The sequence below is a fragment of the Phyllopteryx taeniolatus genome, chromosome 8, assembly GCF_024500385.1.
Source record: "Phyllopteryx taeniolatus isolate TA_2022b chromosome 8, UOR_Ptae_1.2, whole genome shotgun sequence".
Lineage (NCBI taxonomy): Eukaryota > Metazoa > Chordata > Actinopteri > Syngnathiformes > Syngnathidae > Phyllopteryx > Phyllopteryx taeniolatus.
Window position 1 is genome coordinate 13,811,188 of NC_084509.1, and position 23,694 is coordinate 13,834,881.

General features: G+C 41.5%; 2 protein-coding genes across 5 annotated transcripts in view; both read right to left on the reverse strand.

Annotated features, from left to right (window-relative positions):
• Nucleotides 1–100: 100 nt before the first annotated feature.
• Nucleotides 101–4,658, reverse strand: LOC133482695 (uncharacterized). Its single transcript, XM_061783105.1, has 3 exons — nt 2,964–4,658; nt 2,082–2,307; nt 101–938 (listed from the first exon to the last, which is right to left on the reverse strand). Exons 1-3 carry the CDS (start codon nt 3,277–3,279, stop codon nt 827–829), a joined length of 654 nt encoding a protein of 217 aa, XP_061639089.1. The 5' UTR covers nt 3,280–4,658; the 3' UTR covers nt 101–826.
• A 140-nt stretch (nt 4,659–4,798) lies between these two features.
• The window catches only part of dock10 (dedicator of cytokinesis 10), a 116,437-nt gene continuing 97,541 nt past the window's right edge, over nt 4,799–23,694 (reverse strand). For 2 of the 4 annotated variants that reach the window (XM_061783093.1, XM_061783094.1), the window contains 13 exons: nt 22,792–23,007; nt 20,485–20,542; nt 19,617–19,718; nt 16,367–16,473; nt 16,163–16,285; nt 15,782–15,895; nt 14,191–14,337; nt 13,910–14,120; nt 11,761–11,951; nt 11,564–11,664; nt 7,380–7,518; nt 7,209–7,281; nt 4,799–5,627 (listed from right to left, as the gene is read on the reverse strand). In XM_061783093.1, the coding sequence (XP_061639077.1) occupies nt 5,572–5,627; nt 7,209–7,281; nt 7,380–7,518; nt 11,564–11,664; nt 11,761–11,951; nt 13,910–14,120; nt 14,191–14,337; nt 15,782–15,895; nt 16,163–16,285; nt 16,367–16,473; nt 19,617–19,718; nt 20,485–20,542; nt 22,792–23,007 (1,638 nt within the window). In that variant the 3' untranslated portion in view covers nt 4,799–5,571. The remainder of the gene's footprint in view (nt 5,628–7,208; nt 7,282–7,379; nt 7,519–11,563; nt 11,665–11,760; nt 11,952–13,909; nt 14,121–14,190; nt 14,338–15,781; nt 15,896–16,162; nt 16,286–16,366; nt 16,474–19,616; nt 19,719–20,484; nt 20,543–22,791; nt 23,008–23,694) is intronic. The other 2 variants (XM_061783097.1, XM_061783096.1) reach the window with 2 other exon arrangements.

Here is a 23,694-nt window from a genome sequence, read left to right on the forward strand (position 1 = left end):
TACACATGGAAAACTGCATCAGGTTAATGCATAATGTACATGCTGGTGGATGTAATTCAATTAGAATGGTGAAACTAGTTCAGAGTTCAACTTAAAAAAGGTTAAACTCATACAGATTCATTAAATGCTTTGGAAAGAACTTTTCAGGCTGATTGACCCAAATATTTATGTAACTGTAAAAAGGTGTTGGCTATAATCAAAAATTACAACAAAAAAAAGATCACCCTTTGTAATCTGTTATTCCTTTTTATTTGAACTGTAATTTTAGTTTATTTTTTTCAATGTTCTAATTTAAGACACCTGTAATACTGTGGACTGCATTAATCTGATGCAGTTGCTCTTGTTTATTATAAAACACCTAATGAGGAAAACCAAGTAACCAGATAACATCTTGTATGATTTTTTTTTAAAATTGTTTAATTACATAAGTGACTAGTAAATGTGACATTTAAGTTTTGAAATACCGGACACTTCATTAAGTACACGTTTCCCCAATGTTGTGTCCAATGGTCTCAGTATCCACAAAGAAATAGGTCACACGTGTGCTGTCTTATTTCCCTTCAAGAGAAAAGAGTGAATGAATAATAAATTGGTCATTGACCTAAAGTGCCTCTAATTTAAAAAAAAAAAAAAAAAGGGTGGTCACCTGCAGATGAGTGCTACAGAAATCCTTGACTGCAGATGTCTCATCATCAGTGTGTAACCGGACGCTCGTTTATTTGTGTTGCTCAGCTGCGATTGAATCGGGACACCAAAAGAAACCTAAGGTGACCTAGAAGAAATGAGCGTGGCCCCATTTGGAGTTTCTGCAATCGGTCAGGTGACCTCAAAGTCTATGCGACCCGGTGTCAGTTACGGGGGCCAGCTCGGGGAGGACTGGTTTGTTGTTGTAGATGTCGTCCACTGGTAGAAGGAACGTGACCGTTTTCGCCTTGGCTCTGCAGGGGAGAAAAAAGTGAAGAGACTGCAAGCTGAAGGGACACTTTATTAGGTACACCTGAAGCTGAACAGATTGTCTAAATTTTTCATAATTTAATGTTTCAATACTGACTGATGTTATGTATTTTTCTGACTGGGGGACATAGTTCCTGTTTGATTAAATCAGAGGATGCTGAAGTCAGAAGGGGCCATCTTTCTGGGATGGGCGAAGACAACGGTTGTCAATTAGAGCAGTGATTCTAATCGTGGTATGTGGGCTCCCTCCAGTGGTCTGCCAAAATGCAGTTTAATTGTATTTAACTTTTAATTTCAAATAATTTAAATTAAATCTTTAACTCTTTCCTTTCAGAGATTTAGAAAAAATATATATATTCCGATTGAATCATTAGAAACCTGTTTTTGATTTTCCTATATTTAAGTGCAATGTTGATGTACAAACTGCATGTTATGTTTTTTTTTTTTTTTTTTACACTACTAACTACTCATAAATATTATTCAAGTCATTTTAGCCCGAACAAGAGACCCAAAACTCATGGGACAATTCATTAGGTCCAAGACATCCTTGCAGATTTCATCAGAAGTAAAAAAAAAAAAAAAAAAAAAGCCCATTTAAAGACATCATGCTTAATCACGCAAACATTAAATAAAAATGATCTAGCACAGGATTGGTGATTTTATATCAGCAGCTGTAGTACAACTTAGTGATTTAGCAGCTATATTGAGCAACATTTCAGATCCATCGAGTGATTATTTTCCAAAAAAGCAACATTAATTCCCGCAGTTTTCAAAAGTGTCAAAATTAGCAGAAGCATTTTCAATTTATTGGAGGCATATGACAAGAAAGGAGCCTGGTGGAAGGCAATCACAGAGTCAACAAGCTGAATATTCACAAAGGCATGGAGCACAATTATATGTTGCAAAAGTAGTGAATTATCGACATGTTAACTTTTGACCCAAGGTATGTGCTTCCAAGGGAGGATTTATATCGCCAAAGCCTATAACCACATTGTATCCCACTGGGCATTGTTTTTGCTATCATCCTCAGAATTTTAAACACAGCTCCTTACATCATTGTACAGTACAGGGGTACCTAATGAAGTGCCCATTGAGTGGAAAAAAAAAAAAAGCCCTCTTTTCTTTACCTGGTCTTGTGCACGTATTCCTGCAGGGACGTCTTGTTCCTCGCTGACCCCACGTCACTGGTGACAGAGTGATCAAGGTTGCCGTTCCCACCGCGGACCTCCTCCTGCAGAAGCCCCCATCCGGAGTGGCTCAGTTGCCCCCCGAGGTCTGCTGTCCCCTCGCTCTGTGTCACGTCAGGCGGGCTGGAGTTCATGGAGTACCTTCGTACCGTCATGATGACGTTGTCTGGGGAACAGGAACACAATGACAGGTCTACAAATAACATTTTGACATTACTTAAATATAAATGTAAGCAATATATATTTGCTTGATGGATTGGAAGTCAGTGTGGCCCATGCATCCTTTGATATTTCAGTATGCGGCCCTTTGAGGAAATGTTAAGACACCCCAGAATTTTCCCACGTGTTTGGGAGACCTTAGTTATGCTCTAATGAAACCAATTCCAAAAGGTAAGTTTGGCACCCTACCAACACCACACCTGCAAGTGAAGCATCATGCTCTGAGGCTGGGTTTCATCAGCCTTAGTGGGAGTGGAGGCAATTATGAACAGTCCCAAATAGCAGTGAGTGTTAGCATGAAACATTTGAACTTTATATTTATTTCCTTAGCTGGAATTGGGCCCTTAGTCAAGGTGAAGGGAGTTATGAATAGATTGAAATAGCAGTCAATGTGAGCATATTTTTGAATGAGGTACCTTCTCAACAAGGTCACATCCCTAGTTATGAGAGGGTGTGGACACTTTTGCAAACACATCTCAGTTGTTCATTTTTCTGTAACACAAAAATCTGACATTTGAAGACAGTTGATAGACACTGTATATGGAAAGCTAGATGGATGGTGGCTGGATGGACAGATGCTATAGATGTGTGGCGGCGAGATACCTTTATATTCTTGAAACTGTCTCTTTAGAATGGGCGCAGATGCATTCCTCCTGATTGGGTTTTCCTGCTCTTCCTCTAAAAACGCTTCCAGTGTCTGCTCCTGCTCTCGGTCCCCCTCCTCCTTCGGCAACACTGGGTTCTGGGCCTCCAGCTTCCTGATTTCCTCCTGCATCTCCATAATGACCCGAGCCAGGCTGCGGGTGCCCTCCATGACTCCGCTACTGCGCTGCCAGAACCAGGGCTTCCCGAAGAGCGCCGGGGGTTGTCGATGCGGGTCGTGCAAGAGGAGTTCACGTTGCTGCCTGGCGTTTAACATGGTGTCTTTCTCTCGGCAACGTGTGCAATCTCAGTGCAGATCTTGGCTGTGACTACTTTGAGTCGCCGCCTATACAGCTGATCTATCAGCAGGGAACAGATCCGCCAGTCGCCCTCGGCGAGGATATTTTATTCATCAGCACCCGGGTCCAGTTTCTGGAAAACTACGCATGGGTCCCGCATGGCACGTGAAGACCTGAATCCACATGATCAATGCAGGCTTTGTGGTTCTGAATGCAACACACGGGGCAATTGCTATCCCTCGAGGTATAATCTGCACTAATGTACCCAATGTGTTTCAAGCATGCGGGAGGGGTACTACTATTTGAAAAATCTTAATTACATGGCCTTTCTATATCATGGATCTATTGCAGGTGGGTCTGGAACATGGCCCCATTGATAAACAGGGATTAAATGCACACTACTATTACATTACATTACCTGTGCTGAATGGCGTTGACTCCAAGCAACCCGAGCCCCCCACAGTCCGGGCACACATTAGCCGGTCTGTGGACGACTGAGAGAAACACAATCGGCCTGCTGGTTGTGCACACCACCTCGATGACGACGATGGTGGCTGGAGTTATGGGACAGATTAGTGTGCGGAACAGACAGCAGGTCAGTGTGAAGAGATTCAAATGTAGGATTGCAGTGTCAACACATTAGCAGCAAATATTAACAAGGCACTCTGCTGACACCTATCACTTGGACGAGGCACACTACTTCACTCTATTCGAGCCAATCTACTGAGTCACTTCACGTTCAGTGACAGTTTCATGTGCGGTACAATTTCATCAAAAAGAAAATCCATCCATTTTCTGGCGAGCTGGAGCCTATCCCTGTTGACTTTTGGCACAAGGCAGGATACTCCCTGGCCAGTTAATCGCAGGGCGTATATAGACAACAGGCATTCTAACTCACATTAACACCTAAGAACAATTGACGGTCTTCAATCAACCTAAAATGCATGTTTCAGAAGAGTACGGACTGCCATAAGACGGTGGCAAAGCACTTAAAACAGAGAGGATCAGAAAACAAGCTACACCATTCATCTAGCATGTACGCATGAATCAATGTTACATAAATGAATGCATTCAGTAGTTAAATTTTTTAACAAAAACAAACCACCACAGGAGCCTCGTTATGGATTTAGCAGGCATAGTAGTCTAACACGTTAGCAAACAAATGCATATTTAAAGACATATCACAATAGTACAGAGATAGCAGTGGTCTGTCTTATGTACTGTACATGTCAAATCGTGTTCTACACACACACATTGCTGTGTCTTCTCAACATGCAACTATTTGTATAAATTCAACACTCAAAATTGTCCAGAGGTGTGAATGTAAGGGTGAATGCTTTGTCTCTTTGTGCCCTGCAATTGACTGGCGACCAGTCCAGGGGGTACCCCGCCTCTTGCCCAAAGTCAACAGGGATAGGCTCCCAAATGAGGAAAGTTGTTACAGAAAATGAATAGAGGTTTGTATGAAACAATGCAGTAAACACACAAGGATGACTATTTAACATTAACAAAATTTTATTGAAATGTTATACATAAAATTTTAGTTTTTTAAATCTTTTTTCAAGTCACCTAAACAAATATTCATATGTATATTTTATTTAAAAAAGGAAACATTTCAAATGTTTTAAATATTAATATTTCTTATGTACAATTCAAAACAGGAAATAATAATAGTAACAATGCATTTCAAAATGTTACAAAACAATTCTTTTGTTTTCTTTTTTTATTGGTTCTGCTTGAAAATGGGCCAGTTGATAATTGAGTAATATTAGCGAGGATACAAATTAGCATTATGGAGCTGCTCTACATTCAAACACCGAGCAGAGTTGCTTGCATTCAGCTTTTCACACGCTTGAGAAAAAAAACACTCTCTCTTCACATTAGCATAAAATTATTTTTTTTTGACGGGGGTGTCAAATTTCTTTCTTAACACATTAGAAAAATAGGATGCATGGAGAAGCTGAATGCACAGCCAGCTCGGTAAGGTCACTGAATATAAAGGGCAAGGGTGTGGAGAGAAGGCCCGTGTGTGTGTCTTTAAGTAACATGTTTTTGCTTGCAGGTTTTTCAGCGCTGCCTCTCTACAACCAAAATAAACAGAACTTACCGGGGCATCAGCTAATGCGACATTCAATGACAGGACAAAAGACTAGCACAAGCACAGTCTACACACTTCTTCTTTCCTTGTCTTCTTCTTCTACTACCACTTGCTGCACTCACAAACAAGCACAAGAGTCGTTCCTGGGAGCATTAACTTCCTGTCAAATCTTTCAGCCGTTCAGAAGGCGCTGTGCCGCTCCGTTCCTGGCTGCCTTGAGTGAGGAATCTGGACACAAGGAATAACAAAGAAGAATTGGAAAGCTGGATTGACTTGTGCATTTGCACCTAAAGTTCCAAGAAGTTTTTGTTGTACAGGCATGCCTGTACAACAAAAACACTTTTCTCTTTTGTAGTAATGAGTAACATAGATGGCTAGGTGAAATGTATCGGAGAAAGAAATTTTTATTTTTTTTTCGGAAATGTAGCAGAGTAAAAATTGAAAGTTGACTGAAATATAACTAACACTGCAAAGTACTGGTACAAAGTATTTGTACTGCGTTACATCACAAGACTGAGTGTGCAAACGGTAGACACACAAAGGCCAACAACAATCTTTTAGCTCCAGGAACTACACGTACCAAGAAACTTGAGGCTTGTGTCTATCATTTGCACATAGACCGGAGGTCCTCTGAAAATGTCTGCAAATCTGGCTGATAACACAGTAAAAGTTCTGTGAACTACTCCCTATTTGTGATTCGCTTTTCACAAATTCTGCTATTCAGGTTTTTTTCTGTGCTACCTATCCTCAACTACTCACTGAAAAACTCGACTGCTCATGTATTTGTGTGCTCTTTCTGTAATGCCCTAAAATACCACAAGATGGCACCAATCCCTTGGCTAATAAAAAGAAATTAGGTGTCAAGGACATATTGTTGAAGGGATGCATCTTGACTGAGCAACAAATATCTTTTTACTGGATGTTGGGAAGAAGCTAAGTTAGCCATTAGCCTGGGTTGTTAGTGGAAGTTATGGAGAGTCTTTGCCATGTGTGCATGTTCGCAATTTTTTCCTTATGAAAGCCATTTATTTTTAAGAGTAATGTTGCAAGATCCATCCAGACCGGTCGCCAGCCAATCGCAGGGCACATAGAAACAAACCACCATTCACACCTGCGGGCAATTTAGAGTCTTCAATCAACCGGAGAGCCCGGAGAAAACCCACCCAGGCACGGGGAGAACATGCAAACTCCACACAGGCGAGGCCGGGATTTGAACCCCGGTCCTCAGAACTGTGAGGCAGATGTGCTAACCAGTCGCCCACCGTCCAAGATGAGTTTGAAATTATATTCAATTAAGTTCCTGAACAGTTCAAGACTACTGCCACCCCTTCTGTCGGCCCTGATGGACTGTACAGTATTAGCTCAGAACTAAATTTAAGCGGAATGGTGAATTAGAGGTAAGCACCACTGCCTCTCAGTTTTTGAGGTTCGGGTTCCAAATCTTGGCTCCAGGTACTTGGGCTTCCGCCCACATTTCAAAACATGTATGTTAGATTCATTGAAGACACTAAATTGTCCGTTGGTATGAATGTGACTGAACGGTTGTCTACAGTATATGTGCTCTGTGATTGGCTGGTGACCCGTCCAGTGTGTGCCCCACCTCTCACTCGCATGTCAGCTGGTAAAGGCCCCAGTTCACACATGACCCTAATAAGGACAAGCGTTATAGATAATGACTAATTGAGACAGTAGTTCCCACTCAATGGTTCTTTAAAAGTTCCTAGTTGCGAGATGAAGCTGTTATAGTGGAAATATGCCTTGAGATGCCGGAGAAGTGGGAAGTGAGTGAATATGAGCGTGATGACATACCAGTCTTAGACAGAGTGGAAAGAAAGCTGTTAGAGAGAGAGGTGGTGCTGGAGGCGTGAACACGTTTTTGAAGCTGCGAGTCGGAAAAAAGTACAAGGACAACAGTAATAACAATAATGATGAGAACAATGGATTTTGCGTGCGAAATAGCTGCAAAGTACAAGACAACACCTGCTCGTTCATGATGGCGCACAGTTCGCTTAGCATGTCCCTGTAGTGAGCTCTCATCTCCTCCTGGTACTCCAGCTGGTCCTCCTTGATCAGATGCTCATTCACATCCAACGCCTGGCCGCACGCTTCTGCAAACTGTCTGCATGCAGTAAAAACCCCCGACAATATTAATATACATGTGTTAAAAAAAACATTATTTCGTAGCCTAATAACATAGCAAATTCTCACCCTAATAATCTCAAATTTTAATAAGATGTGTAAAAACGGACCAAGTTTATGTTAAACTTAAGTTTTAGTTTAGTGTTTATTTTTTCTTTTCTTTCAGTGTGAAGCATGTCATTCACTAGATATGAAAAGGCATTTTGTGTGTTACAACAGTAATCCCCAAGTGCTGTGCCCAACCAATTTCACTCGATTAGTCCGAAAATTATTATTTATTTACTACAAATAATAGATCTTTGATCATCTATCTATGCCAGCGATGTATAGTGACTGGCAAAACAATTAAATGCTCTTCCACGAGATGGCAGAAGGTACTTTTAACCTGTGTATCCACATTTTGCCAGAAGAATATCTATGTGTTCAACTAAACAGGCCCAGATTTCACAGAGTAATTTTAAAAGTAAATTGTAATGAGATTATCATTATGTCACGATACAGTTGAAACCAGACATTTACGTACACTATATACAAAGATATATTCGCTTTTTTTGCATCACTCTGACATGAAATCAGACGTAACCGTTCCTGTCTTAAGTCAATTTGAATTACAAAAATTATTTCTATTTGCTAAATGCTAGAATAATGAGATAAGGATTTTTCTTTTGACAATGTTTCATTACTTTCTTCAAAATCAGACATTTACGTACAGTTACATTACTATGTCTTTAAACAATTTGGGAAAACCCAGATGATGATGTATTATCTTTGGAAGCTTCTAATAGGTTTATTGAGTTAATTAGAGACACCTGAAGCTGTATATGAAGGCACAATGGAAACACAATGCACCTTTGTGTAACATCATGGGAAAGTCAAAAGAAATCAGAAAAGATATCAGGAAGATAATTGTGGAATTGCACAAGTGTGGTTCATCCTTGGGTGCAATTTCCAGATGCCTGAAGGTGCCACATTCAACTGTTCAAACAATTATACAAAGAAGTATAAACACTGTGGGAATGTCCAGCCATCATAGCGGTCATGAAGGAGAAGGTTTCTGTGTCCCTTAGATGAATGTGCTTTGGTCCGAAATGTGCACATCAATCCAAGAACAAAAAGCAAAAGACCTTGTGAAGATGCTGGCTTAAGCTGGTAAGAGAGTATAATTATCCACAGTGAAACGAGTATTGTACTGATATGAGCTGAAAGGCCCCTCAGCCAGGAAGAAGCCATTACTCCAAAAGAAACATCAAAAGCCATATTACCATATGTATATATATATTTTTTTTAAATGCATACAGGGACAAACACCCTAATTTTTGGAGACATGTCGTGTGGTCTGACAAAATTTAATTTAACTGTTTGCCCATAGCGACACGGTGGACGACTGGTTAGAGCGTCTGCCTCACAGTTCTGAGGACCGGGGTTCAATCACCGGCCCTGCCTGTGTGGAGTTTGCATGTTCTCTCCGTGCCTGCGTGGGTTTTCTCCGGGCACTCCGGATTCCTCCCGCATCCCAAAAACATGCATGGTAGGTTAATTGAAGACTCTAAATTGCCTGTCGGTGTGAATGTAAGTGCGAATGGTTGTTTGTTTCTATGTGCCCTGCGATTGGCTGGCAACCAGTTCAGGGTGTACCCCGCCTCCTACCCGATGATAGCTGGGATAGGCTGCAGCACGCCCGCGACCCTAGTGAGGAGAAGCGGCTCAGAAAATGGATGGATTGATGTTTGCCCATAATGACCATCGTTGCATTTGAAGAAAAAAGGGGGAAGCTTGCAAAAACAACACTTTTTTGCATATGTCAAAAGAAAAAAAACAACTCCTGTCATTGGACAACCACAAACAACCTACTTAGTGCACGTAAAAAAACAAATAAATCTATAAATTAGCAAGTCACTATCCCACACACTATCTTAACTTACATACATACCCCACATATTGCAGGGTTGTTTTGCTTCAGGTGGGACTGGTGCCCCTCACAAAATAGATGGCATCATGAGGAAAGAACACTATGTGGAAATCCTGAAGCAACATCTCCAGACATCAACCAGAAAGTTAAAGCTTGGGTGCAAATGGGCCATCATAAAGTCCTGGGGCCTCACTTATCAAGGCTTTGTGTGCACACATAGGCCCTGAAAAGTGCGGAGGCAAGTCATGCGACCTATCATAACAAAAAAAAAAAAAAAAGCACAGACGCACACTGCATATGCACAAAACAGGGCCTGAAAGATGAGTACGCAGGTTCCTGTGCAAAGTATGTGACCGACGTAAAAAAGTGCACGCATATACGGAGGGTAACCCACCTGTATGCACATTTTGGGGAGAAGGAAAGCGACGGATGAGGTGGGGAATAGAAGCCATGCCTCTCACAAGTCCACTTTCAGTATCAAACGTTATGGATAAGATTTTGTACTTTGTTGTTGCGTCCTTTGTTTAAAAAAAAAAAAAAAAAAAAAAAAAAAAGATAGTCCTCATGCCTTTAAAACTGCCCAATTGGGGATAAATGAAGAAGACTCATTGATCAATCGACTGAGATGGATAAGATGCAAAATTATATTGCCGTCTGGCGATGGGCCGCAATTCTTTTTTTTACTTACAAATTGTCTACAGGTGTGCCTGTGTGCATACGCACGATTTGATAGGATTTGGTCGTACCCATTTTCAGTTTTTCTGCATACGTGAGTATGTATTTACTTTTAGTAAGGAACCTATGTTCTATTTGATAAGTGAGGCCCCTGATCTAATTGAAAATTTATGGGCAGACCTGAAAAGGCCTTTTGTGAGCAAAGCGGCCTACAAACTAGGCTCAGTTACACCAGTTCTGTCAAGAGTAATGGGCCAAAATTCCTGCCAACTATTGTGAAGATCTTGTGGAAGGATATCCAAATTTGACCCAAGTCATACACTTTTGAGCCAAATACTAATGAAATGTATGCAAACTTCTGAATTTGATTAATAAAAAATTGTCAACAACAAAATAAATTCATTATTCCAGCATTTAGCAAATAGAAATAATTTTTCTAATCCTAACTGACCTAAGAAAGGAAAAGTTTGGTCTGGTTTCATGTGAAACATTGAGGGGAAAAAAAGCAGATGTGCCTTTTTATATAGTGTATGTGAACTTGTTCCACTGCATATAATTTTTGTGTGTATTATTTTTGTTGGTGTGCTGTGAGAGTTTGGTTGGTGGTTCGTGTTAGGATGGATTCATTATTCTTATCCAGTAATTTATCAAGTGGCATATTTTAATGCTTTTTCTGTAATGCCCAAACATGCCACCAGATCCCGCCAAAGTCCGAGTTGATAGGAAAGTAGTAATTGGTGTCAAGACAGTACTGCGAACCCCGATATTCACTGTTTGGTTTTGGCAAATTTGCCAAACCTATCCTCCGTTACTCACTGGAAAACCCGGCTATTTTGTTTTTGTGTTCAGGCCAAATCCATGTCTAATATAAAAATATTGCTATGCCGTCATCTGGTGGCATCTTGGTGCCAAGCACCTACGTTGACCTGAGAGAAGTGAGTGAAGGTGCTCCATTTCGTCAAGCCAAAGATTTATCTAATAGAGCACAAGTACTTTGCCGCCATCTTGTGGCATCTACAGGCAAGTACAAAGGTTTTTGAGTGAGTGTCAATTACCAGCAAATAGCAGGGATTCACTGTATTGTTGAAGAGATATAGCTCAACTGGGAGACTAAAGTCTTTGTATGTTGGGGTGGAGCTAAGTTTAGCCTGCATTGTATGTGGAAGTTATGGAGCGTCTTCGGTGCATGTGCATGCACACTTTTTTCTGGTGTATTTATTTGTACAATCAAGTAATCGGTAAACCATTTCTTTTTAAGGGCAATGTTGTAAAATGAGTTTAAAATTATAAGTGTTTTGGGATCAGAGTTTGTGGTTTAACTATTTTAGGGAAGCGTCAATAACTCACGTTTTATCACTACTTGTGGAAGGCTTCGGTTTCTATGACTGTATAGTGCTAAAATGTATGGTTTAAAACTCTAAACTACGTAGTGTAATCCTACCTGAAGATCTCCTTTAGTAGTTTAACCTGGTTGTCTGGATACTTCTTGGCATTCTTCTCCTCTAAAAAGGCCCTGGCATAGGCCATCGGGCCTGCATTGACCTGGAGAGAAAAGATCACGTGAGGTCTGTGCCAAAATATCAAATCATGAACTGTACATGTACTGTATGTGCTTTTGAAGAGGAGAAGAAGAATCACTTTGGCACTGACGCTCCCTTGCAGTTTTAGCTGCAGTCGGATCATGTCTACCTCCTCCATGTTGCACAGCTGGTTGAGCTCAGACACTTTACGGGACATTTCGTCGATGGCCACTTCGATGGGGTTCATCTCTGTGCTCTGCTGCTCCATCACCTGGATGCGCTTTTTGAGGTATGGGAAGCTGGAACTCGCTGAGGAGAGGCAGAGAAAGAAACACCACGTATCTAAAATGATGCTTCAGCACATGACATACAGTACACTCAAAAGCTTGTTAATTTCAGTACAAGAATTGTTTGATTGACACATTCAGTGAGAACATTTCTATTTTAATACTAAGGTTCGTTGTTCAGTATGCGCGCGCACACACACACAGTTGCTTTCATGGAGCCCCACACAATCGGCAGGATTGCTACTGACTGACTGACGGACTGACTGACTGACGGACTGACTGACTGACGGACTGACGGAATGACTGACTGACGGACGGACGGACGGACGGACTGACTGACTGACGGACTGACTGACGGACGGACGGACGGACTGACGGACTGACGGACGCACTTACTGACTGACTGACTGACTGTTAAAAGTCTTTAAAGAAGTATAGTGAGAATGGTGTGCTTGTTTATATTTAGGTGGCTATTTGGCATGTCAAGTCTGCTCTAAGTTGCTCATTTAATGTGGCTTCAACTACACTCATATTTAAGTTATTTTTTCATGTTGATGACATCATTCTGTAACTTGTGTGGCGGTTAAGCTCATGCTTTTTTTGTACTGTGGATAAGTGATATTCCTGCCACTTGACAGCTTCTGAAAGTAGCTAAAAAGTAACTTTTTTCTGACTTAGTTACTTTCGAAATCAAGTAATCAGTACAGTAACTAAGTTACTTTTAAGCTCAAGTAATCAGTAAAGTTTTTTTGTGCACGTATCACCCACCCCTGGGCCTGAAATCAGGTCATTCGAATTTCTGGAGATTATCTACGTCACTAGCGAATATCTCCACTTCCGAGCAAGCGCTGTCAACATAAACACACAAGTGGGTCTTCTACACGGAGGCAACCAATCAGAGGAAAGGGGGCAGTCTTAGTCAAATATGGACAAAGCGTATACAAACCTGGGTCAAACAGCTGTCAGAAGGGCCTTTTCTGGACACTTATATGACAAAACCAAGGTGTTTTTTTAAATGACATTGACACTTTTATACAAAGTCCATGTTAGAGACTCACTCTATGGAGGTCTTAATAGGGGACATTTAAGCTGATTAGTTGGTTGCTTGCTTAATTGGTTAGATAGGAGGCTGGTAAGTTGGTTGAGGGGTTTGTTTCAGTTTATCAGTTTATTTTTGAAAAGGGACAATGCAATTCATAAAACACATGAAGTACACATGGTTAAAAAAGCCAGAATTAGCCAGAAGGCTTTGTTAGTAAGTTAGTTGGTTAGATAGTTGAATGGTTAGTTGGCTGGTTAGTTAGTTTGTTCATTACATGGTGGGTTGTTTGTTTGTTGGCTGGTAAGTTGGTTGTAGAAATTTTTGATTGGTTAGTTGTTTGGTTGGTAAACTGGCTGATAAGTTGGTCCATTAATTTATTAGGAACTTAGTCAATTGGTCGGTTAAGATGATTAGTTAGATGTGCTTTGTTTGGTTAGTTAGCCTGGATGATAACTTGGTTAGTTACTTGATTAATTAATCAGTCAGGTGGTTACTTAAGCTCATTCATTAGATGGTTGGTTGGTTAGTTAGCATGCTGCTAAGTTGATTGATTAGCTAGTTAGTTGGGTGGTTAGTCAGTTACTTCGTTGGTTAGTTATTTATTTTGCAGGAATACACAAAAACTACAGAAGAAATATCAATCATATTTATTGTAAAGAGATGTTGCATGGGCCAAGGAAGAGTCTGCTTGCACTGGGGCAGTGACCAGTTTTGTAATGCTCATTACTGCCCTCAATAGGCCTAAAGTGGCAAATCATGATTTTCTGTGGATGTTTGGCATTTTTGTTTTTCTTTGCTACACCGTTTAACCTTTGTAACCTTTATTAGTCCAATAATGGGGAAATGTGCAAAAATAGTTAGTTGTATGAGATCGTTAGAATAGGTGTACCTAATGTTGTGACCCGTGAGTGTATGTTGCAAATAGAGAACATGCTCACTGGTTAAAATGGTACGCCTCTTGCACTGCTCTTCGACGTCTCCGTGTTTCTTCCCAGAAAGGGTGAAGGGCGTCTCGAACACAAAACGGTTGATGTTGTGATGCCTCTCGAAGTCCGTCCTTTTGTCTTGCTGTTCCTTCTCGTCAAAGTAAGGCAACACGTACGTCACCTGAATGTACGCAAACTTTGGGTCCAGGTCTTTGGGATTGACCTATTGGAGAAGAACAGACCTATGGAGCTCTCTGTTACCTTCTATATTACAAATAATTTCGACCACTGACCTTATTGGAATCCTGGATCATTTTGACATTATCAGCTCCGAATTTGTCTGAGTAGAGTTTAAGCAATCTCTGGGAGATCTCAGACAGACCAGTCAGCTTCGGCTCCTTGTAGATGAACTCCTTGCTCTCCTCCTCCTCGAAGAAACCCTACCAGTACACACAGACGCATACCACAATCTGTGTTACATTACAATATAACATGTACAGTACACAACATTTTGGCCATTGTGTTACAGTCAGGAAAACAGTGTTAAATTCCAAAAGTAAATAAGGTTTATTGATTGTAAATTTTTGTCCGCTCTCGTTTTTGAGGAGGGTGAAGTGACTTTTAGATTAAAGGGAGTCAAATGGAGCACAACAAGCGTTTGACAAACCTTCCAAAGGGTGAGTTTATAAAGAGTTAATAGTGGCAAACGGAGAGGAGAGGAACAAAGTTGTTATCAAGCAAACAAACAAACAAACACATTGTAACACTTACCGCAATCTTGTTATAGAATATAATAAAAAAGGAAGAAAAGAGCAAACAGAGAAATTAAGGACACTAACTCTCTATCATAGAATAATGTTGAGCATTTTAAAGCTCTCAAATCCTGTAATGTTGATCATGCAAAAGCTGTAGAAAAAATTCTGCAATATAATACAGTAATCCACAATTTCAGTAGACACTGTGTGTAGAACTGCACTGTACTAAAAAGGGTTTCAAATATTTTGATTTCTGCTGTAGCAGATTAGAAGGAGACATCAGATGAATCAATCAATCAAATCAATGGAAACTGAAAGGTGATTTTGCTGTTTTGGTTGCCTTATATTGCTGCTTGAGAGAGCTCTCAATTTGATTTTCCTGATCCAACAAGTGTCACATGCTGGTCTATTGTTCATCTTTCACTCACTAAAATTCAGAGTTGGCAAAAATACTCACACTCTGTACTTAAGTAGTAGTACCAGATATGTGTGGTAAAAGTAGAAGTACTGATTCAACTCCTTTACTTATGTAAACGTGTAAAGTAAAGTGTAAAAATTCGGGGCCAATCACAATCAGCGCATTGGTTTCAGCTGAAAAAGATCAGATTTTTAATTTTTTTTTTTTTTGTAATGTCACAAAGTGACACTTATCCTGATGTACAAAGATCTTGCCAAATGGAACAAGAATAGCTCAATTTTATATTGCACAATGAAATGCTTTATTTTAAGAGTGACAGTAACAGAGGTAGCACTCTGTGCGTCTGATTTATTTCTTCTTAATGCACTGCCAAGCTATCAGATCGGACTTCCGTATCAGCAGATACTCAAAATCAAGAAAAGCCGAACAAACAGGATGACTTTAAATAATAATAAATAATAAATAATATCCTCAGATTTTGGACCTTATTTTTGTTGTGCATATTTTGTTGTGGCACTAGCAGTATTTTCGTTTTGTGGCTGTTTTCACTTTTTGGGCCAGTTTCTTGTATTTTGTAAATTTAATATATAAGGATAGTGTTCCCATTTTTTATTTAGAGGTTGCGGCTTATATATTAACGCACTTCATAGGCCGAATTTAACAAGAAAATAACACTTCCAGTTGATGGCACTCAAAGTAATAATTCCTCACCTGTCCATAGAAAGCTACGCGGTAGTAGCGTCCGAAAAGCCGCTTCTCCGAGTTCACCACCTCTGTCACCTTCAGGTAAGAGCGATGGATGTCGTAGTACAGCTCTGACAATCTCTGCGGACAGAAAAACACATATTAAAGCTATCATTTCATCAGTAGTTCTCAAAGTTTTAAATCAAGTACTACTCAAAAAGATTAAATGTAAATGTATTTAAAAGTTAAATACAACTGAATTGTACGCAACAAACGAACTGTACTGGATTTAAAAAACAATGACGACACTGTAACATTATGCACATTTTGAACATTTAATGCAATGATTCTTCACGTACCACTAGAGGGAACCCGCGTACCACTAAATCACTACGATCATTATCATACCTTGAAGTCTCTCCTCTTCTCAAAAACAACAATGACAGGTTTGTTGATGTCGGCGATGAGCTCGTGTCTCTCCGACTTCCACAAGTAGTCCACGCACAGCTCCAGCTGCTCCACCAAGGTGTCCTACACACAACGTAGGTTTACAATAAGAGCAAACCAACGTTCGTAGATAGGAGCAGGCTCAAATTAACACTCATACCATACCTCAGTATAGGGAGTGTCTTGTGTACCCGTGTCTTCCTTCATGGCTCCCTCCTCCTTGACGTTAGGGCTGATGCACATGAATGCCGCCCAGCCCAGAGAAAACGATGCTGGGGTTGTGGAAATAATGAAAAGGACCTCAGGGTGGATTTACAGTTCATTGAAACATTGCCCAGTCACACATGGGAGACGTCGGATTATTGTATTAGAACCCAATTACTCTGTAGTGTGGTAAGGGTTGTTGAATTTCTCAACTGCAGAGATTACCAAGCAAGGCATTATTACAGTAAGTGGGAAGCCTTTATTTGTAAAAATTAAATGTTCTCTTAATTGTCGTAAATATTACAATTTCTTCACCAATATTTTTTTATACAATACAAAAATTGCCTCCTTCACTCATTAAAGGTAGATCTCTGCTGTTTTCCGTAATGTATTTTTTATCTTGTTTGTGTTTATCCCGAATGGAATACTTTGAACGCCACGTATTCTCGGCTCGCCATTTGCAAATTTTTTTAACGGCAACCTAATTAGGATTATTCGCTGAAAAATTTCTGCGCAGGCCAAAGTTATCACATCTTTGTGGCATCTTGTCAAGGAAGTACAGTGGTGCGTTGAGATATGTTTAATTCACTCTGTGACTACGCTCATAACTACGTTTTCTCTTTATTTGAAGAGTTAGACACTCCAATCTCAAATCTCATTTTTCTCAATTGAAATGAATGGGAAGAAGCAATCACTCTGTAAATAATATTACACAATAAACACAGTAATGACATAAATAAAATTCAAGGAATTACCGTATTTTCACGACCATAAGGCAAACTTAAAAGTCATAAATTTTCTCCAAAATGGATGGGGCGCCTTATAATGCGGCGTGCCTTATGTGTGCACCGAGTTCCAAAATCTGTAAATGTTGTTGTGTGACTTTAATGACTGACTGGGAGCATTTCCTGCCGACACGCTGCTTATATAGAGGAAGGCGGACGTGACTGAGTACAGCATGCGGACGTAAAGGGGGAAGGGTGCGCGTGACAGAGGATGCTAAAGACACGCCCCCAGTAGGTATATAGTTCCGGTATGTGCATCGGTTTGGCTAAGGACCCCCGAAAATGACTGTGGTCAAGCCAGCCTCCACTCGTGAAGTAGCAGTCAAGTCAGCCGCGCCTAATTTTGTTCATACTAGGCATTACGGTAATAAGTCGCCAACTCGCGGCGAAAGCCACCATTTTTTCAGTCAGGGGTAATGACAGCAAAATATGCAGTTTTCAGAGACTTTTATTTTGAAATACAATATCAGATCTTGGCGGCACGGTGGACGACTGGTTAGCGCGTCAGCCTCACAGTTCTCAGGACCGGGGTTCAATCCCCGGCCCCGCCTGTGTGGAGTTTGCATGTTCTCCCCGTGCCTGCGTGGGTTTTCTCCGGGCACTCCGGTTTCCTCCCACATCCCAAAAACATGCATTAATTGGAGACTCTAATTTGCCCGTAGGTGTGACTGTGAATGCGAATGGTTGTTTGTTTCTGTGTGCCCTGCGATTGGCTGGCAACCAGTTCAGGGTGTACCCCGCGTCCCTAGCTAGGATAGGCTCCAGCACGCCCGCGACCCTAGTGAGGAGAAGCGGCTCAGAAAACGGATGGATGGATGGATGGATATCAGATCTTCATCAAATCTCTTTTAGTGGAGTCCTTAGTGGTCTGTCACACAGATCTGGACTTGTCTTGCGATACCAATGGGATTATGTTGGGGTGGCTTTGGCTCAGTAGGTAGAACAGGTTCGAATCCCTGCTACGACTGTCCGCATGTCGGAGTGTACTTGGGCAAGAAACTGAACCCTAATTTGCTCCCAATGGGCCCGGCAGCGCCTTTCATGGCAGCAGTCGCTCATTGGTTTATGAATGTGTGTGTGAATGTGAGGCTTTGTAAAGCACTTTGGGCACTGTGATGATGTAGATAAAGCGCTATATAAGTGCAGCCCATTTACCATTTATTTTTCCAAAGATATTAAATAAACTGCATTTTTTAATGTATCGCAAGATTAAATTAACTTTGCTGGTTGCATTCCTTAACCGAAGAGCACTGACGTCCGTATTATTGGAAAGCTTTTATTGGGAAGGTGGCTTTCGGCGCGAGTTGGTGACCTATTACCATAATGCCTAGTATGCACAAAATTAGGGGCGGCTGGCTTGACTGCTACTTTACTAGTGGAGGCTGGTTAACGGATAACAGATGGCGAACACATCTTTACTAAGACTAGAAGGCTACACATGGAGTCGGTAACAGCTCCTCAGTTAGCTGCAGTAATATTAGCTGTTTTTCAAAGAGGATCAAGAAAATATGCCTGTAAATATTGTTCTATTATCTGTCCATATGTGTCACTCCACTGTTTCTGATCAAATATCTGTTGCTTTAAGAGTGATAACACCACAACACAGGTGGTATTTGTTAGCCTGTCTATGGCATTTTGCATGGTAGCTGATAGAGTCAGGCAAAGTTATGTGCTTTGGTTAAATACACGTGTAATTGTCTTTGTTCTATCTTTAGTTTGACAGTAAACCTTAACTGAGAGTGGCACTTTTTTTGAAGAATTGTTCACTATTTTACAAACTGCTGCTTGTTGTGAAGTGAGCTGAGCCACTATACTGCCACTATACAGCGCTTGTTTCGCAATTCTTTGCTTGCAAGTCAGAGGAAAATAATCAGCTGAACAACAGCTGGTATCTCAAGGCATTATATGTTGAAGTGAGTGGAGACAAAGGTTCATTTAGAGATAAATAGTGCTTTGCTGCCATCTTGTGGCATCTATAGCCAATAACAAACCTTTTTTTGGAGGGCAGGCGGTAAATTGCGGATTTTCTGTATTCATGGCAATGCTCGCCCCTGTGAATACTGGGGGTAAACATCAGCTCTACAGATGGCATGTGCAATCAAACACAACACATGGTAATGTATTCTGTATCTGGTAGGGATCTATTTGGAGTGCGGCGCTTATCAGTTCATGCGGACGACGTAACCATTGATTAACTGAGGCAGGGCGTCTTCTAGAGTGGAGACCACAATTCATCGTATGCATTCATCGTATTTGCGCTCAGTATTAGTGTGATGCCGCTGTAACTGACTTGTCCCCTGTAACTGACTTGTCTTTGAAAGCATCGCCATCCACTTGTTAAACACATCACCACACTTCCTCCCATCATCCCTTGCTTCACCATCATGAAGTCCTGACGCAAACATTCCCCAGGCGCACACACTCACTGTCTTGGTCTCGGGAGGTGGTTAGTAAGGAGCTACATTTAAAGATGGGACTTTCTTCAGGAGACACGCTGGATATCCGGGTCTTGTCTGCTCTCCAGTAGCCTGTTTGGTAGGAGGAGGGTGGGGGGGTAGGTGGAGGATGCAGGTTTACACTTGTTTTTTTTGTCGTTTTTTTTAATGTCCACAAGCAGATACAAGCAGCTTGTGTTCATCACATGCAGGCAGGGCATGCAGAACTAGGCCAGACAGAATACATGAAGAAGAATGGACACAGGGAAGAGGTGACATGCAATATGTTAGTCTATTCATTCGAGAGGAAGTCAGCAGCAGGAATCACAGAGCTTTGCCAACAAGGGAATCCATTTTTATTCTCCATGGCATTCGTTCTCTTTCAAAGGCATTCAAATGTGCTCAATGCAAGCATACAGGACAAGTGACCACCGCCCTTTCCACAATGATGATACGATTGCACGACCTTGCAGTGTCGGTGTTAGTAAAGAAAGAGAAAATGGTTGGCTAATAATGACTTCTAGGTTAGAAGTGACTGTGTCTGAAAAGATACAGACTACAGAAATGTCATATGAACAAAACTATTGAGACATACTTTATCTCAGGGCTGGACCCCTTAGTTGTCCTTTAAGAGTAATTTTTTGACATTGTAAGACATTTAGGCACGACTTGAGAGCCCTGACCTCAACCTCATCAAACCTCACCAAATTTCCCACAAAATGTCTTCCCAGAAGAGTGGTACCTTTTCAACTCAACTTCCTGTTTGGTGTCCCAATAATTTTAAACATACGGTGGGCATCAGCATACACAGGAAAACCATGCTACAAGACAGCTTTTGCAGGAGCATGTGCGCACTCACCTCTTCTCTTAAGCGACTCGGCAATCAGGGCAGAGATGTGGATGTAGCACATGGCGGCCTAAGAAAAAAAAGATGCACTCATCAGGATTAAATGCAATTTGACTAATTTCTATCCATGAAATTACTATGGCGCTTGTCCTAATTAGGGTTGCGAGAGTGCTGGATCCTATCCCAGCTGACTTTGGGCGAGAGGGGGTATACACCCTGGACTGGTCGCCTGCTAATCACGGGGTACATGTTAAAGAACAAGCATTCACAGTTACATTCACGCCAAGGGAAATTTTTCAAGCAACGAACTTTTGTGCTCGAGGGGCCACATTTGCTTTTTAAATTGGACAAATAGGCCAGGACATTCATAGAAGAGGTCATTTAAATTTTAAATGTGGACATGAAATAGTTCATCTTAAACGTGCCTTATTTTAAAAAAAAAAACTTTTTCTAGTATTTGGGATGTAATATTGTCTCTATGGTGCCTCAGTAAAAATGTGGAATATGAATTAAAATCGTTCACGCATTTCTGAGTTCCAGATGTTTTTCTGCCGAGAGGCCTGAAATCAGCTCATTTTAAGTTCTCAAGCTTATCTACGTGACTAACGAAGATCTCCGCCTACCTCTCCGCTCCCGAGCATGTAAATGTTGTAAATATGTAAAAAAAAAAATTATGTGTGTGTGTGTCAGGGCATCAAAGCAAGGAAGATGAAATCGGCATCTCCATACAGATCATTACCAGAAGGAATCATGAAGTCCTCTCAAACATTCTTGTAGACTGCTGCTGTGACATTGGATTTAAGAAAGCAGAGTTTAACCACAACTGGACTGGACATTGCACCCCAAATCATGACTGACTGTGGATATTTCACACTGGAGCTCAAGCAGCTTGACTTCTGTTCTTTACCAGTCTTCCTCCATACCCTTGTACCTGTCATTGGTGTTCTCTAGATCTACAAAGACACAATGCAGCACTATCTGACCTTCTCTGTACTTCTCCACCAACAACCTCAAGGCAAATAATGCATCTGTAGTACTCTTTCTAGGCATGAAACCATAATGTTGTTCGCAAATACTCACTTCTGTCCTAAGTCTAGCCTCCACTACTCTTTCCCAAAACTTCATCGGGTGGCTCATCAACTTTATTACTCTATAGTTCCCACAGCTCTGCACATCACCCTTGTCCTTAAAAATGGGCACCAGCACACTTTTCCTCCATTCCTCAGGAATCTTCTCACCTGCTAAAATTATGTTGAACAAGCTGGTCAAAAACTCCACAGCCACCTCTCTTAAATGCTTCCATACCTCCATAGGAATGTCATGAGGACCAACTGGCATTTTTCATCTTCTTTAGTGCCTTTCTAACTTACTAATCATTGCTACTACCTGGTCCGCCACACTTTCCTCTTCTACTCATCTTTCTCTTTGATTTTCCTCATTCATCAACTCCTCAACGTATTCTTTCCATCTATCCAGCACACTACTGGCACCAGTCAACACATTTCCATCTCTATCCTTAATCACCCTAATCTGCTGCACATCCTTCCCATTTCTATCCCTCTGTCTGGCCAACCTGTATAGATCTTTTTCTCCTTCTTTAGTGTCCAATCTAGCAAACATGGCATCATATGCCTCTTGTTTGCCATTTGCCACGTGTACCTTCGCCCTACGTCGCTCCTCCATGCATTCCTTTCTCGTCTCATCAGTCCTCTCAGTGTCCCACTTCTTCTTAGCGAACCTGTATGATTTCCTGTACTTAGGGGTTCTACCACCAAGTATCCTTCTGCCATTTCCTACCAGAAGATACACTAAGTACTCTCCTGCCTGTCTCTCGGATCACCTCGGCTGTAGTGGTCCAGTCTTCAGGAAGCTCCTCCTGTCCACCGAGAGCTTGTCTCACCTCATCACTCGATCTGACACTCTTTTCACCTCCAAGACATTCTTAGCTAACACTTCCTTTACCCCTACTCCAATTCTCTTCCCATCTACACCATAGTAAAATAATTTGAACCGTGACCCTAAACTTCTAGCCTTACTGCCTTTCCACCTGCTCTCCTGGACACACAATACATCAACCTTTCTCCAAATCATCATGTCAACCAACTCCCGAGCTTTTCCTGTCATAGTCACAACATTCAAAGTCCCCACATTCAGTTCTAGGGTCTGTGCATTCCACTTTTCTTTCTGCTGAAAACCCCGCTTTCCACCTCTCCTTCGTCTTCAACCCACAGTAGCTGAATCTCCACCGGCGAAAAACCCACGCAAGAGAACATGCAAATTCCAGAAATGAGCAAAGTGCTAAAGGTCTCTTGAAAGTACCTCGGAGAGATCCCCATTGCGGACGTGGACCTTGGCCATGCTCTCCAGCCAGGTGCGCCGCAGCTCGGGTGTGCTGGCATACGAGTTGGCCAAACTGTATTGAAGGTCCACAAGCATCTCCGGATCCTTCTCGTGCTCCTTCATCTGAGCCGTGGCCATCAGCACCGTCCTGACCCGCTTGGTAAGATCTTTGACCTCAGCCGGGAAGGGAGAATTCTGCAGGACCAAAGCTGAATACTTAGTACACTCATCGGATGGCGGTGACAGAATTAGGTACACCTGCATGAATGTAATATAAAAAATCTTTTTACTAACAGAAGACTTCCACCCAGGCCAGACAATCAATCCATCCATCCATCCATCCATCCATTTTCCGTACCGCTTATCCTGACTAGCGTCGCGGGCGTGCTGGAGCCTATCCCAGCTATCTTTGGGCGAGAGGCGGGGTACACCCTGAACTGGTTGCCAGCCAATCGCAGGGCACATACAAACAAACAACCATGTGCACTCACATTCATACCTACGGGCAATTTAGAGTCTTCAATTAACCTACCATGCATGTTTTTGGGATGTGGGAGGAAACTGGAGTACCCAGAGAAAACCCACGCAGGCCTGGGGAGAACATGCAAACTCCACACAGACGAGGCCGGATTTGAAGCCGGGTACTCAGAATTGTGAGGCGGATCTGCAAACCAATTGTCACCGTGTCGCCGGGCAGACAATCTTATTTTTAAAAATTCTGAATGTTTTGGGTGATATTGCAGGCCAATCTGGACCACCACTCAGGGGTGAAAAAAAAAAAATCCTAATTTGGATCCGCAGCTAATTTCTAATTTGCTGCACATGACTGCATTTGTTTTTTTTTTTTGTTTTTTTTTTTTTTAAGATGGCGGCACGGTGGAC